The sequence below is a fragment of the Salvia hispanica genome, chromosome 6 (genome assembly GCF_023119035.1).
Source record: "Salvia hispanica cultivar TCC Black 2014 chromosome 6, UniMelb_Shisp_WGS_1.0, whole genome shotgun sequence".
Lineage (NCBI taxonomy): Eukaryota > Viridiplantae > Streptophyta > Magnoliopsida > Lamiales > Lamiaceae > Salvia > Salvia hispanica.
Window position 1 is genome coordinate 40,462,658 of NC_062970.1, and position 15,666 is coordinate 40,478,323.

At 35.6% G+C, this 15,666-nt stretch overlaps 1 protein-coding gene across 1 annotated transcript; it reads left to right on the forward strand.

Moving 5' to 3' along the window:
* The first annotated feature begins 4,915 nt into the window (after nt 1-4,915).
* Nucleotides 4,916-7,339, forward strand: LOC125194298 (cytochrome P450 98A2-like). Its single transcript, XM_048092440.1, has 3 exons — nt 4,916-5,423; nt 5,905-6,302; nt 6,429-7,339. Exons 1-3 carry the CDS (start codon nt 4,937-4,939, stop codon nt 7,071-7,073), a joined length of 1,530 nt encoding a protein of 509 aa, XP_047948397.1. The 5' UTR covers nt 4,916-4,936; the 3' UTR covers nt 7,074-7,339.
* Nucleotides 7,340-15,666: the final 8,327 nt, after the last annotated feature.

The window sequence follows — 15,666 nt, forward strand, 5'->3', positions numbered from 1 at the left end:
GGCTTTCTTTTAATATCCAACACACTAGTGTGGATATAAAGCAAATACATTTGAAGTTATGAAAAATCATCTTTTCTCAAAATGGAGCTATGTTTCTTTTCAAAATTATTGTCATGCCATAAATGTTTTTTTTGATAAATGAGATTGAATGTCATGGAATTGAATGTCATGGAATGGAATGGATTTATGAACGGAATGGATTCACGAATGGAATGGATTCACGAATGGAATGAATTTATAGATGGAATGGGTTCACGAACGGAAATGGATTCACGAATGGAATGGATTCACGAATGGAATGGATTTATAGATGGAATGGATTCACGAATGGAATGGATTTATGAATGAATGATGAATGATGAAAGAACCTAGTCTGTAGTCGAACTTTTAGCTCACAAAAGAACTTAGTAAGCTCGGGCCTTTTAAGAAAACCCCCGTGTGTTACTGTGATGGCTTGACAACTATATAATGTATGTTTTGTTTTCGGCACGTGTCCACTGAGTACTCCTGTACTCAGCCCTGCATGTATTTATAAATGTGCAGGTTGAACGTCAAAAGGATGGAGTGATGATCGGAGTCGATGTTATCAAGTTGATCTCCCAACGATTCGTGTCTTCATACACGAAGTCGTTTAGCAAGGACTTATTACGCTGTGCTCTTAGAATTATAGAAACTCACCATCAACTCTGCTTTATTTGAGGAGATGTCTATTCTGTTTTCAAGACCGTGTAATGAAATACTTGGCTTCTATTTTATCAATTGACTTGGCCTTGTGAAATTCTCAAGTTCTAGCCCTTTTCTTTTCCCCGCTTCTTTAATCCCTCTTATTAGTCACGGTTTACCCGCTTTCGCTATCCTTAGCAAAATGCGGTCGTGACACAGAATATCTTTTTAAATGAACTACCTATAAATCAGACAAATTTCGTGAGTTAGGGCAACTAACACTATCAGCCTTTATTAGGCGGGCATGCCTCCATAACTTGGCCTAGCAAAGTCCGTAAATGACAAACCAAACATCAGTTAGAGCATCCACAATGGGACGGACAATGCGACGGACGATGTCGTCCGCGCACGATCCATCGTCCGCGGACGAAGCGCGGAGGATGCCTCATCGTCCGTCGCATCGTCCGCAAGCCACTGTGGCGTCGCGGACGAAGGCGACGCTTATTATTTAGTTCTATTCAATTTTCAAAACCTATATATACCTCTCACTTTTCACTTCATTTTTCACTCCTTCCACTCTCAAATTCACACTACATTTTCTACATGTCAAACAAAATGAATTCTGGAGATTACCCAAGTCGGTGGTGGTGTGCTTCCCCAATCGACGGAGAATTCAAGCGGTGCAATTGTACATGTCATTGTACGGCAAATTCAAGTCCTAGGCGCTCTTGAAGGAGAAGCAGAAGTTCGTTGGTGGTGTGCTTCCCCAATCGACGGCGGCGAAGAAGAGGGCGTCGAAGCGCACCTTCACTGATTATACAAGCAGCGAAAGCGGCGCATCTTCAATGGACCTCAACAATCTGGTTTTCGAGGATGAGAGTTCCGGCACACCTATGTCCTCCCGGCATCCCCCTAGCATCAAGGCTGCTAAGGCCAAGGGCAAGGCGACCTCCTCCGCCGTGGCGCCGCCTGACCAGGCCTCAAGCCCGACCCCGAGCGCGACCATGGCCCCGTCTTCGGCTGCGTCACATGCCTACACGGATTTGGTGGCCTCCTCCGACTATAGGACGTTGTTGGACGCGCACAACGCCCTGATGCAAGCGACCAACCTAGCTCAAATCGAAGGCATCCATCGAATGATTGATGGCCTCAGCCGCAGGTTGGGACTACTTTAGACTAGCTAGTGTTTTTTTATATGTAGTGCACTTTTTTTTTAATTTCTAATTTTGTAACTTTTTTTTGAATTAAGTAAATGTAGAATTTGCCTTAATTGTGTTGTTTTTATTTATTTATTTTGCTTGATATATTTGCATAAATTATATGAATACAAAATAGAAATAAAATGCTTAGGGCGGGGCTATAAGGCGGGTTATAGTCCGCCCCATTGCAGGTAGAAGGAGCGGAGGATAAAATATTGATGTGGCGGTGCATAGCGGGGCTTAGTCCGCCCCATTATGGATGCCCTTAATCCCATTTAATACCCTACATTATATTTAAAATTAATATACACAACTCATTTTAGTCACATTATATTTAAAACTAACATACTTACATACACAAGCGAGCCAATATTTACTAATTTTTTTAACATTTAACACCCATGCCGTTAAGAAGTGTGACTCAAGGCCCATATTATACTAATTTTTTTACGTTTCTTAATAACCATGCCGCTAAGAAATCTATACTAATCTAAAGGACAGTTTATTGAAAAGATATTTTTGTCCTTTTTGGAGGGAAAATGTGAAGCTATTTTGTTTACCTTTTTAGTCATTTAGTGAAATGGTAACCATTGGATAAAAAAGAGGCAATATTATTGGACCAAATATTGGTGGGGAAAAAATGGTCCACTAAAATTATAGCTTCTCCACTATTATTGAGTCTACTATCAAACCAAAGCTAATGAGAGACAGAGAAAGGTGAGAAGAAAAAAAAAGAAAAGAGGAAGGAGAATGAGAGAAATGCAACTGCCGGCGGCGCCGCCGGTTAGGCGGCTGTGCAGACCCACCAAAATCCTCCGGAGCACAAAATACCAATTCTTGAATGCTGGAGCACACTACAGCGACGCCGGCAGGCCAGGTTCTTGCGGGCGGCGAAACAGGACGGAGGAATTGGCGAGGCAGAGCGGTGGAGCGGCGTTGATCGGCGAGAAGAAGTGTCGGTGATTCAGAAGGGAGGCCGGCGGACGGCATGTGCAGGCGGGCAGCGAAGCAGGGCGATTGAGCGACGAGACTGTTCGAAGAAAACGGAGAGATGAGAGATATGCAGAAACGGAAAAATGGGGAAGAAGAATAAGACGAAGAAGACGACGACTCATTTCTCATTAGGTTTTAAATAAACTTAATTTAAGTGGTCTTAAAAGTTGGGCTTTTGGGCTATATAATTAAAAAGTACAGAGTATGTATATAGTTAACTTTTAAAGATTAATTAATTTTAAAATAAATTTTAATTTAAATGGGCATATTTAAATTTAAATTAAAATTAAATATGTTTTTAAATCTTAATTTCCAAAAAAAAAATGTTATCTCGGACACACGATATATTTTACTTTAGATTGAAGATGGTTTCAATTTTTTAATTTGAACATATTAATTTTTATTTATAACTTATTATTAATTATTTAGCAAAACATTTTATATAAGATTCATTTTATCTTAATAAATTATTATTATAATTATTTATTTTGTATAATATATTTATTATATATATTATTGAATGTATAATATTTTAATATATATTATATATCAATATGAATAATTGTATTAAATTATTTAATTATGTTTGAAAATTACTGATAAATTGGGTTTATGTTTAATTTAATAAATACTACTATATAGGTAAGATTAATAAAAAGTAAAATCTAAAAATATAAAATTAAAGTCCATATAATAAGGTACTATAATAAGGTACTATGATCTTTATTTTGAAATTATTGAAACATTTTTTGTATATTTATATGTAATAAGGTTTTATTGTATAGTATTTTTTATTTCAAATAATGGTACAAAATTATGCAATTTATAGTAGGGGTACATTTTTATTAATAGATTATAGTTTTAATTTAAGTGGTGTATTATATTATTATATTCATACTAAGTTTTAATTTAAATTTTTAATTTATTGGACTTTACATTTTTTGAATTATTTTTTTGAATTAAGCAATTATATTTAAGTGTTGTATAAATTGAATTGTTTTTTATTTACTCATATTTCTATTTTTTTACTTCTCAAAATTTTAAAATATGTTTATATTGAATTCAATGTGGCTAAACCAAGTAATTATGAAACACCAATAAATAATGATATAAAGTGAAACTAAATTAATATCATTATAAAACAAATAACAATATTGCATAACATTAATTGTTGTTGTGTATAGTAATATACAATTTTATATATAATATATTAGTTTAATTAAATATGTTGAAAATCATTATAAATATATATTTATATTCAATATATATAATTTATAAATATATTTATATTTAAATTACTAGAATTACACATAATTATAATTGAGTTGATTTTGTTAATCAAAACTGGTGAACTATTTGTTCCTTCAAATAGTTTGCTTTTTTTAATTCTTTTGTGAATAGTAGTATTACATTTTTCTTTATTTGTATGTCTTATTTCATTTCATCCACACATGTCCTCCTTTGTTATTTCTTTTATTTTATGCTACACCCATATCAAATATTAAAATAAAATACAATCATCTGCTAAAATATGAAATGTTTCATTGAGAGTGGGTTGAAAGAAGTACAATCGTACAAATATTTTTTGTTGTTATTTATAATATTGCAAATACCTATTTTAATTAGTTCTTATCTATAAATATATTTTATACTTAATTACTCTATATTTTTTATTTTAAGTTAATATATTTTCATTATTGAAAAATCTTCTGTCTTGCGCTATGCACAGGTATTAACACTAGTGAAGTATTAATGATAACACTAGTGAAGTATTAATGATGGAGTGATGAGTAACTACAAATATAGTTGTACGTATCTAATCTTATAGAATGAAATATATAATTGACTCCCTGATCCACCTAATCACAATCTCCAATTTATATGAGTAGACCTAAACCCAACATCCATATTTGATTTTTCTTCTTTCTTTTACCCAACTACTAGTGTTAGTTCAGCAAAAATAAAAAACGTGGGAATTTATGACAGTTTCCAACTACCCTTCAACACCTGCTCACATAGTCACATATTTCCCACTATATTACAAATCCACCGCTGCTTCATCTTTTCCCTCAATCTCAACAATGGCGCCTCTCGCTCTCCTCCTCCTCTCCCTCCCCTTCTTCTTCCTCCTCCACACCCTCTACTACCGCCTCCGCTTCCGCCTCCCCCCCGGCCCCCGCCCCTGGCCTATCGTCGGCAACCTCTACGACGTCAAGCCGCTCCAGTTCCGCTGCTTCGCCGATTGGGCCAACTCCTACGGCCCAATCATATCCGTCTGGTTCGGATCCACTCTCAACATCGTCGTTTCCAGCACCGAGCTCGCCAAGGAGGTTCTCAAGGAGAAGGATCAGCAGCTGGCCGACCGCTACCGCAGCCGCACCGCCACCAGGCTCACCAAGTACGGCCAGGACCTCATTTGGGCGGACTATGGCCCTCACTACGTCAAGGTGCGCAAGGTCTGCACCGTCGCGCTCTTCTCCGCTAAGAGCCTTGAGTCGCTGCGGCCTATTCGGGAGGATGAGGTCTCCGCCATGGTTGAGTCTATCTACAATGATTGCACCGCCCCTGGTATGTCTCAGCTCGTCTTTGTAAACCTAGATCCTTCGATTTTTTCATTGTTTTGGGATTGGTGATCCAGATTTGGTTACTGTTCTGTTCTAAGTCAACAATTTTGACTAAGCTGAATCAATTAATTTTGAACGCGAATACCTGATTAGGATCTGGATTGGATTGATATTAAGTTAATCGCTAAATTCACTCTAGATTTACCATCGCAGTTCATTGATTATGTTGAACCGTTAATTGTTTGAATCTTTGACGACCATAGTCTCTTGGTTAGATAGAAGCTGTATGATTTAGATCACATTTTGCAGAAATTAAAGGAGAATTTTGCGTTTTACTTTTGATTGTTTCAGCAGCAGCATACCTTAGACTCAGATTATGGATCCATCGGCAAGTATATAATGAGCGATACATTTCATATTGTTGTTGATTTCTTCAACTTTTTGGTGTTTTCTCCAGTGCTTAATGTTAATTGCAATTTGTGCAGGAAACTCAGCTAAGAGCTTGCTGCTAAGAAAATATCTAGGAGCAGTGTCATTCAACAACATCACCAGAATTGCGTTCGGGAAGAGATATGTGGATACCGAGGGGAGAATACACAAGCAAGGAGAGGAGATGAGGTCCATCGCTGACAACAGGTTGAGGCTCGGTGCCTCCCGCCCCATTGCTGAGCACGTTCCGTGGCTCCGGTGGTTGTTCCCTCTGAACGAAGAAGACTTTGCAAAACACGCAGCACGCAGGGATCGCCTCACACGAGAAATCATGGAAGACCACAACGTTGCTCGCCAGAAAACTGGAGGAGCCAAGCAGCACTTTTGTGATGCATTGCTGACACTCAAGGAGAAATATGATCTGACCGATGACACCATCATTGGCCTTCTCTGGGTGAGTTCATGTTCATCTGCGTACTCAAAACATCCTGATGCACGATGATCATGGTTAGAATATAAGGAATGTATCTGTGTAGAGCTGAGCCTTAATACTTATTGCTCTGTTTTGATAAACTTACAGGACATGATCCATGCTGGAATGGACACCACTGCGATATCTGTGGAATGGGCCATGGCAGAGTTGATCAAGAACCCGAGGGTCCTACAGAAGGTTCAAGAAGAGCTCGATCGCGTCATTGGAACTGAACGTGTGATGACAGAATTGGACTTCGCGAACCTTCCCTACCTACGGTGTGTGGCCAAGGAATCACTCCGATTACACCCTCCAACCCCACTCATGCTTCCTCACCGTGCCAGCACCAATGTCAAGGTCGGAGGGTACGACATCCCCAAGGGCTCAACCGTGCACGTCAACGTGTGGGCAGTTGCACGTGACCCTGAGGTGTGGAAGAACCCCTTGGAGTTTCGCCCCGAGAGGTTCCTTGAGGATGATGTTGACATAAAAGGACACGATTTTAGGCTTCTACCCTTTGGTGCTGGAAGGAGAATATGCCCGGGAGCGCAACTAGGGCTCGATATGGTGACGGGAATGCTAGGCCGCCTTCTGCACCAGTTCACATGGGCTCCTCCGAGAGGGGTGAACCCAGAAGACATCAACATTGCAGAGAGACCGGGCGTGGTCACCTTCATGGGCACTCCGTTGGAGGCGGTTGCTACTCCGAGGTTGCCAGCGAACTTGTACCAACGTGTGGCGGTGGACTTTTGATTTTGGAATGGAGAATGAAGGTTTAGCTCATGTCTGCATGAGGTTAGCAAGACCAGCACGGGTTAAGTGGCTTTTATCAGTGTCAGATTAAATTTTGCTATATTTCAGATTTAATTTTGTTATATTTCAGATTAAATTTCAGCTCAAAAGCAATTATTAATGGCAAACCATGTGTGTTGTGTAAGGGAAAATATAGATTTGTTGGTTCATAGAGGTCTCTCTTCAACTTCTAATAAACATATGACAAAATTTGTCTTTTTTTGGAATTTACAATATTTTTGTAGTTCTTCCAAGGATTATTTGCTAAATTTATTAACTTATGAATAATTGTCTTTTTTTGGAATTTACAATATTTTTGTAGTTCTTCCAAGGATTATTTGCTAAATTTATTAACTTAAGGATTATTTGCTAAATTTATTAACTTCTAAATTTTTTTTGGTGGGGATTGAACCCATGATCTCTTGAAGAGAACAAGTGGTGTAATAACTTGAACATTAGTTATTCTTATATTAAAACAAAACATTTTTTATCCCTCAAACTAGGAGCATCCCCATCCGTTCTCTTAAATAAGAGTACGGAGGTGGGCTCGGACCTACTTTTCCTTGTCCGCAAGAGCACAGCACCCGCATCCATGTTCTTCCGCAAGGACAAGCTCAAGAGTCCCACCATTCTAATATTCAATTTAAATACTTCAATTACTAAAAACATTTCTACAATATAAAAATACATTAAAATATAAAAAATACATAATTAAATCCTAAAAATAAAAATTACATAATTAAAATCCTAAAAAAATAAAAATACACAACTAAAATTCTAGAAAATAAAAAAATACATAATTAAAATCCAACAAATTAAAAATTACATAATTAAAGACTAAAAATACCCCGTGGAATTTTTTTGTGTTGAAGTGGGGGTATTTATAGATGAAAATGTGAATTTTGGGAAAAAGAAAATTGAAAAATAAATTAAAAGTGTGTAGAAAACGGATATAATTTATTGGGAAGTGGGAAAATATTTTTTTTATTTAACACGGTTTTTTTAATTAATTTCAAATTTTTTTTTTAAAAAAAAAGAAAAAGTCAAATTTGCCAACGGCATAATGGCCCGCCACGTAAGGCTGCTCAGCGGCACGAACGTGCTCTTATTTAAGAGCAGCGTCGTGCCGCTGGCACGGACGGACGGCGGTGGGGCGTGCCGCTGGCACGGACACGCCTCCGCTGCGGATGCTTTAATAATTCATGTTTAAATTTATATTCTAATGAGTAGTTATTAATATGATAATATATTTATCATTTACTAAATTTTACTCATTACTATATTTAATTGTTAGTATTTCTATAATATAGGTAGTGGTTATACCTAATGTTTAATAAATAATTTACTATATACCTATATTTCTTTCAAAACTAACTAATATTTCATATTTACTTATATATTTCATATATATATCATATACATTTTTTTTTGAATTAATATGAACTTATCTATTTTTATATCTAAAATAGTAAATTTTTTATCCACACTAACTTGTACCAGTAATTCGTATATTTAGTTATATTTATTCATAAAAATTAATTAGATCTTATTATCTACTATTTTTTAATATTTATATATTTAATGTATTTTGTTATACATAGAGTTTATTTTATCATCCATTAAATTGAAAATATTATGATATTATATATATATATATATATATATATATATATATATATAATTCGTTCGCATAAAACGGTTCGACCAGTGGTTCACCCGGTTGAACCATGAACCAGTAGCTTCGCCGATTCACTCAGCGGTCCGGTTTTTAAAACATTGGTTTGGGCAACTTGCTTTTATTGCTATGTTAAAGTGTTTATGTGCTTATAATTTTTGACCACATGAGTAGTGATTTAGAGACATAATGTCTCCAAGCCATAATACCTTTGTGGCATTTTGACATAGATATATTTTTTATAATGAGTACTTTACCCAATATTATATTAAATGGATACAAATCTAATTAAGGAATATTAAATCAAATTAAATATCTTTATCTAAATGCATATTTATTGATTTGATTGGATATAAGCTACTATCATGCTCGAAACTTTTTATATGTTTACATATCATTTTTTTCATGTTAATTTTATACTATTTTATTTATTTAAAAATCATAAAAATTCAAATTATAAATTAGTTACTATAATGCAGACTAAATTATTATTTAATAATAAAATAATTTGATAACTTCATATTATTATTTTTCAAATAAATTTTTATCTAATCAGTTGATAATTTAATTATGAGTTATTTTCTTTTTTTATGTTATACTTTCATAGCCGGTTAATTTTATTATTTTTTTTTTGTTAAATGTCTTATTCAAATTTGAATTGTATGATTAAATAATAGTAGTAGTTATTATGATGAATCATTTATTTGCGTTATCTTTTTGTATTTTTTTATTAATTTTCTTAACTTTTATCACATGTATCTTTTTATATTTTGATTGACAAGTACTAGTTAGCCTTCGACTCTATAAAATTATGCTTAGAAAATTAACTTTATAATGTTTCAAAAATAAAAAATTATTTTATTTTTTAATGCGAAAATAATTGGATGAATCAACTTTTCTCATTTTAGATTATTTAATATATCGTACATCAACTAATTATATTAAGAATTAAGAAAATTAAGAATCATAAGTTCCATTAATAATATCCTTTTTAAGTTAGTAATTTTAATATAAGAAAATGAGAAGATTTTAAATATATAGCTTTAAAATGTTAAATATAAGAGTATTAGTTTAGAACATGTGATTTATTTTTTTTGAGTTGTAATTCCAGAAATAATAGTAAAAATGAAATGTAAAGAATTAATATTACAATTTAAAAAATTTTTAAATCAAAATTACGTACTCAATTAGTATTAAAAATCAAAATTGCATCTCAAATAATTTTAAAATCAAAATTGCATACTCCAAATTTGTTGCTACATGATATAGTAAAATTTCAATATTTAATAAAGAAAAGTAAATATTAATTATGGTCAATACTAGCATTAACAATGATGTAAAAAAATAATAATTTAAAGTTATTCATATTTTAAAATATAATTTAATTTTTCTTGATACAGTAAATTTAGTTAAGAACTCTATATTTTACAAATAATCAAATTAACCTTATTGAGATCTTAATTAATACTACTTCCATATATAAATGCAGGGGCAACAAAGTACATATACAAAATAAAAAATTTAATTTAAAATTAAATGTAAAATAAAATTACTACTTTAACCTCATTATGTCTCTTTCTTGCACAGCTCAAACTTGTCTTTAAGCAATGGCTTTGTCAGCATATCTGCTGGATTGTCATCCGTGTGAACCTTGAACACTTTCACACTTCCTTTTTCTATCCCTTCTCTGATAAAGTGTAAACGAACGTCTATGTGTTTACTCCTTTCATGATATACCTTGTGCTTTGCCAAGCAAATTGCGTTGTTATTGTCACAGCCAATCGAGATGGCATCTAGCTCATAACCAAAATCTCCAGCAATGCCTTTAACCCAATAGCTTTCCTTCACCGCTGCAGTCAGCGCCATGAATTCAGCCTCAGTAGTTGACAAGTGCAACCACACTTTGGAGACTTGACTTCCAGCTAATAGCTGCTCCAAACATTGTGAAGATGTATCCAGATTGTGATCTTCGATTGTCAATGTTTCCTGCAAAATCAGAATCACAAAAACCAACTATTACATCACCCATGTACTCATCATCACCCCTGAACAATATGCCAAAATCCCCAGCCCCTTTCAAGTATCTCATCAACCATTTGAGTGCACTCCAGTGCTCCCTTCCATGATTAGCCATAAATCTGCTGATCACACTAATTGACTGAGCTACATCTGGCCTTGTTGAGATCATAGCATACATTATGCTCCCAACTATATTCGCATAAGGAATCCTCTGTATTTCGGCAGCTTCAGCCTCTGACTTTGGCCTCTGCTCTAGTGACAACTTGAAGTGTTGGGCTAACGGAGTTGCTGTCTCCTTAGCATTCTCCATCTTAAACCTCTTCAAAACTCTAGATACATAGTCATGATGTTGAGTCAGCCAGATCAGCTTCCTCTGCCTGTCTCTAACAATGGTCATTCCCAGAATTCTTTTAGCTGGACCCAAGTCTTTCATATCAAAAGCAGCATTTAAATCATCTTTAACTGATTGAAGTTCTTTCTTGCAGGCTCCAGCAAGTAACATATCATCTACATACAGTAGAAGATAAGCAACAGGCACCCCATTCTTCCTCTTAATATACACACATTCATCATACAAAGATTTCTCAAAACCACAACTAACCATGTGATTATCAAATTTCTTGTGCCACTGTCTGCTTGCCTGCTTTAATCCATAAATGCTCCTCTTGAGCAAACAAACTTTTCCTTCATTTTCCGGGCTGACAAAACCCTCAGGCTGAGCCATGTAAATTGTTTCCTCCAGCTCACCATGCAAGAAGGCGGTCTTAACATCAAGTTGTTCCATTTCCTAGTCCTTTTTAGCAACAACAGCAAGTAATATTCGAATTGAAGTATGTTTCACAACTGGAGAAAATACCTCATTGAAATCCACACCTTGCTCCTGTGTGAAGCCTCTAGCAACTAGTCTAGCCTTGAATCTGATATGATCACCCTCTACTGCTGATTCAATCTTCTTCTTGAAGATCCATTTACAATTCACAGTCTTTCTGCCTTCCACCCTTTCAACTAGTATCCAGGTTCCATTCTTAAGAAGAGATTCTATCTCCTCCACCATAGCTAGCATCCACTTATCTGCTTCCTTGGACTGTATTGCTTCTCTGCAGGAAGCTGGTTCACCATACTCTACCTCCTCAACAACACAGAGAGCATAGAAAAGCATTTCTGAGTCAGAGTATCTTGAGGGTGGCTTCACGTTTTTCCTCCTCACTCTATCTCTAGCAAGTTGATAATTTTCTAGACTTTCTGTACCAGCAGCTGGATGACTATAATCAGAATTATTCCCATGATCTTCACTGAATTCTTGATCCTTATTAGGATCTTCAACATCAGGTGGTGCACCCTCAGGCTCCACCTCAAAATCAGTAGTCAATCTTCCTTGATCATCTTTAGTATTTTTCTGCAAAAATGGCATTTTATTCTCCCAGAAAACCACATCTCTGCTGATGATGATCTTGACATTCCCAGGCTCTACACACCATAGCCTGTATCCTTTTACTCCAGACTGATAACCGAGCATCACACATCTTTGTGCTCTAGCCTCTAATTTTCCTTGCCTGATGTGAGCAAAGGCTCTACAGCCAAATATCCTTAATCTGGAATAATCTCCAAGCGTTCCATGCCATCTGAAGTCAGGTATATCACCATCTATGCTTGAAGCTGGGCACATATTCAGCAATTTAACAGCTGTGGAAGAAGCTTCAGCCCAAAACTTCCTCTCCATACCAGCTGAGAGTAGCAGACACCTAACCCTTTCAATAATGGTTCTATTTGCCCTCTCTGCCACACCATTTTGTTGTGGATTCATGGGGACAGTTTTGTACCTCTTAATGCCCTTACTCCTACAATATTCATCAAACTCCCTTGACAGATATTCCAACCCATTATCAGTGCGAAGACACTTCAACACCTTTCCCTTCTCTAGCTCAACCTCAGAACACCAATCTGAAAACTTCTTGAAAGCCTCTGATTTCTCTTTGAGTATATAAATCCACATTTTTCTAGAGTAGTCATCTATAATCGTCATATAGTATCTGCCTCCACCTATGGAGTTTACTTGAGCAGGACCCCAAAAGTCACTATGTGCATAGTCTAGTGGCTGGGTGGATAGATGTTTACCTTTAGGGAAGGACAACTTCTTTGATTTTCCAAGAACACACTCTTCACATTTGAGCTGCTCCTTATTCAATTCTTCCTGCATGATTCCCTTTTTCACAAGCTCTCTGACACTGCCCTCTGCAGGGTGGCCCAATCTCATGTGCCATAACTTCACATCCTCTATCACTGAGTTTGCTTCAACATCAGGTACTTGCACTTCTGCCAGCAGATAATACAAACTTCCCCTCCTTTCAGCCACCATAACTTCCTTTCCACCCTTACTGACCACCATTCTTCCTTCAGCAGATGAGAATACACAGCCCTTTCTTTCAAGAAGCCCAAGGGAAATCAAGTTCCTCTTAACTTGAGGAATATATCTCATCACTTAAAATTCTGATGCAGCCATCACTCATTCTCAGCTTCACAGAGCCAATGCCTTTCACATGGCATACTTGATTGTTGCCCAAAATTACTGTCCCAGAACTTTCACTCAGATCTTGAAACCACATCAAGTTAGAGCTCATGTGGAAACTGCAGCCTGAATCCATGATCCAGCTCCCACCAATTCCACTTTCCATCACATTCAGAATCTGATGCTCTTGACTCTCTTCTGGGCAATCTGTGGCGTTCACCATCTTCTCACCAGCCTGTGCCTGTTTTTTCTTCCAAACATAGCAGTCCTTTTTCAAGTGACCGGGCTTCTTGCACCAATGGCAAGAACGAGTCTCTTTTTGATCATGTTGAACACTCTTGGATGTTTCTTGAATGGTTTCTTGAACTTATGTTTCTTCACATTGAGGCTCTCTGCAACAGATGAACTAGCCTCATTTTCCATCCCCCCCTTTGTGGATTTCTTTAGCTCGAATTGCTGTCTGAACCTCCACAAAAGTGATGGCCTTGTCTTTCCCATACAAAATCGCATCTCGCAGTTGATCAAAAGATTTAGGAAGAGCATTTAATAACAAAATTGCCTTATCCTCATCTCCTATAGCCACATCAATATTCTCAAGATCATCTATGGTTTTGCTAAAATCTTCCAGTTGTTCTAACACCCCCTTATTCTCCAAGAACTTATAGGAATACAACCTTCGCTTCATATACAACCGATTAGCCAAAGATTTCGTGAGATAAAGATCCTCTAACCTGGCCAAGATTCCAGCAGCGCTTGCCTCCTTTGCCACCTCCTGTAGAACTTTATCGGCGAGGCACAATACAATCGTGCTGTGAGCTTTGGCCTCGATCTCGGCTTGCTTCAACACAGCCTTCTCATCGAGAACCCCTTTTTCCTTCTGATCTTTCTGTTTCATTTCCAAAGCCGATGCGAGCCCCTGTTGCGTCAACATCGCTTTCATCTTCATTCTCCAGAGTCCGAAATCGTTGTTGCCGGTGAATTTTTCAGCCTCAAGACGCGCTGCCATCTTCAAGAATCGCAATCAAATTCACCTTCAATTCTCAGCTCAAATTTGGGGAAAACTGCGACCGGCGTTCCCACAGACAGCGCCAATTGTGAATCTAACTGGAATTGAAAACAACTAAAAGAAGAACACAAGAATTTAGGGAAAGAATTTCTTATTCAATTTCTGGAAGAATACAAAACGAGAGAGATGATTTTTGGTGAATGAGTATTCCACAAGCTAAGACTCACTCTATTAATCAGCTAGATACAAATGGACGGCTGTGATTAAAACATCTAACTAATTACCATCCAATGGCTCAGGATAGCCCAAAGCAGTCTCCATATCAAATCCTCTAACTTGCACATCTTGAGTTTGATTTAGCTCAACACAGCTGCTGTAATCAATCATCATAACAGTTTTTCCCAGATCATCACAAATACCTTTTTAAATCTTAAAATATTAACATTGTATAGTTACAAAAAAGTCGTGCCAATGTTAATGAACTTAAGATAAACATAGGTTATAAAATAAAAATACTACTGTATAAAATAAAGAAACCGATTCTCAAATAAAATAAGTAGTAGTAGAATATAATGATAAGAATGAGCCCATTTTAATTAGTCGATACAAGACTAAAAGAGTACATTATACATCCAACAAACTTAAACAAATGTACAAAACATGATTAATAGTACGGCAAAACACATTCTTAGGTCCTTATACTTTAGTCAAAATGTTAATTAGGTCCTTGTACATTTTTTTCATTTTAATAGGTCCTTATACTTTTCACAATATTTTTATCAGGTCCTCGTACAATTTTTTGTTTTAGTAGGTCCTTATACTTATATCATAAATTTCATTAGGTCCTTGTACAATCTTTTATTTTAGGGACTTTTTTACATTTATCTTGGATAATAATCTAAATTTAATTAAACTTAATGAACTTTTTAATATTCCATTATTTAACTTAGCATAGTCTATAAAGATAATATCATCTTGTTATCCAATAATCTCAATAAGTTGTAGAGAATAATAAAAAGATTAACCGTGATGATTGAAGATTAAAATCGAAGTTTTTTTTAGAATAACTATCCGAATTTTCAATTGATTATTTATATTTATATTGAAAGATACGTTTCCCTGAATATTTATAATCATAAGATAAGTTAAATAATAAAATTAAAAGGTTCATTAAATTTAATTAAATATAAATTATTATCTAAGATAAAAGTAAAAGAATATCTTGAAATAAAAAATTGTATAAGGACCTAATAAAATTTATAATCAAAGTATAATGACCTACTAAAACGAAAAAATTATACGAGGATGTGATAAAATTTATGAGAAATGTATAAGGACCTACTAAAAT

Bases quoted from the DNA above. Each gene is read 5' to 3' on its own strand.
- LOC125194298 (XM_048092440.1), top strand. From the start codon at position 4,937: ATGGCGCCTCTCGCTCTCCTCCTCCTCTCCCTCCCCTTCTTCTTCCTC. The intron at 5,424-5,904 runs GTATGTCTCAGC...CAATTTGTGCAG, and splicing joins CAATGATTGCACCGCCCCTG to GAAACTCAGCTAAGAGCTTG. The intron at 6,303-6,428 runs GTGAGTTCATGT...ATAAACTTACAG, and splicing joins CCATCATTGGCCTTCTCTGG to GACATGATCCATGCTGGAAT.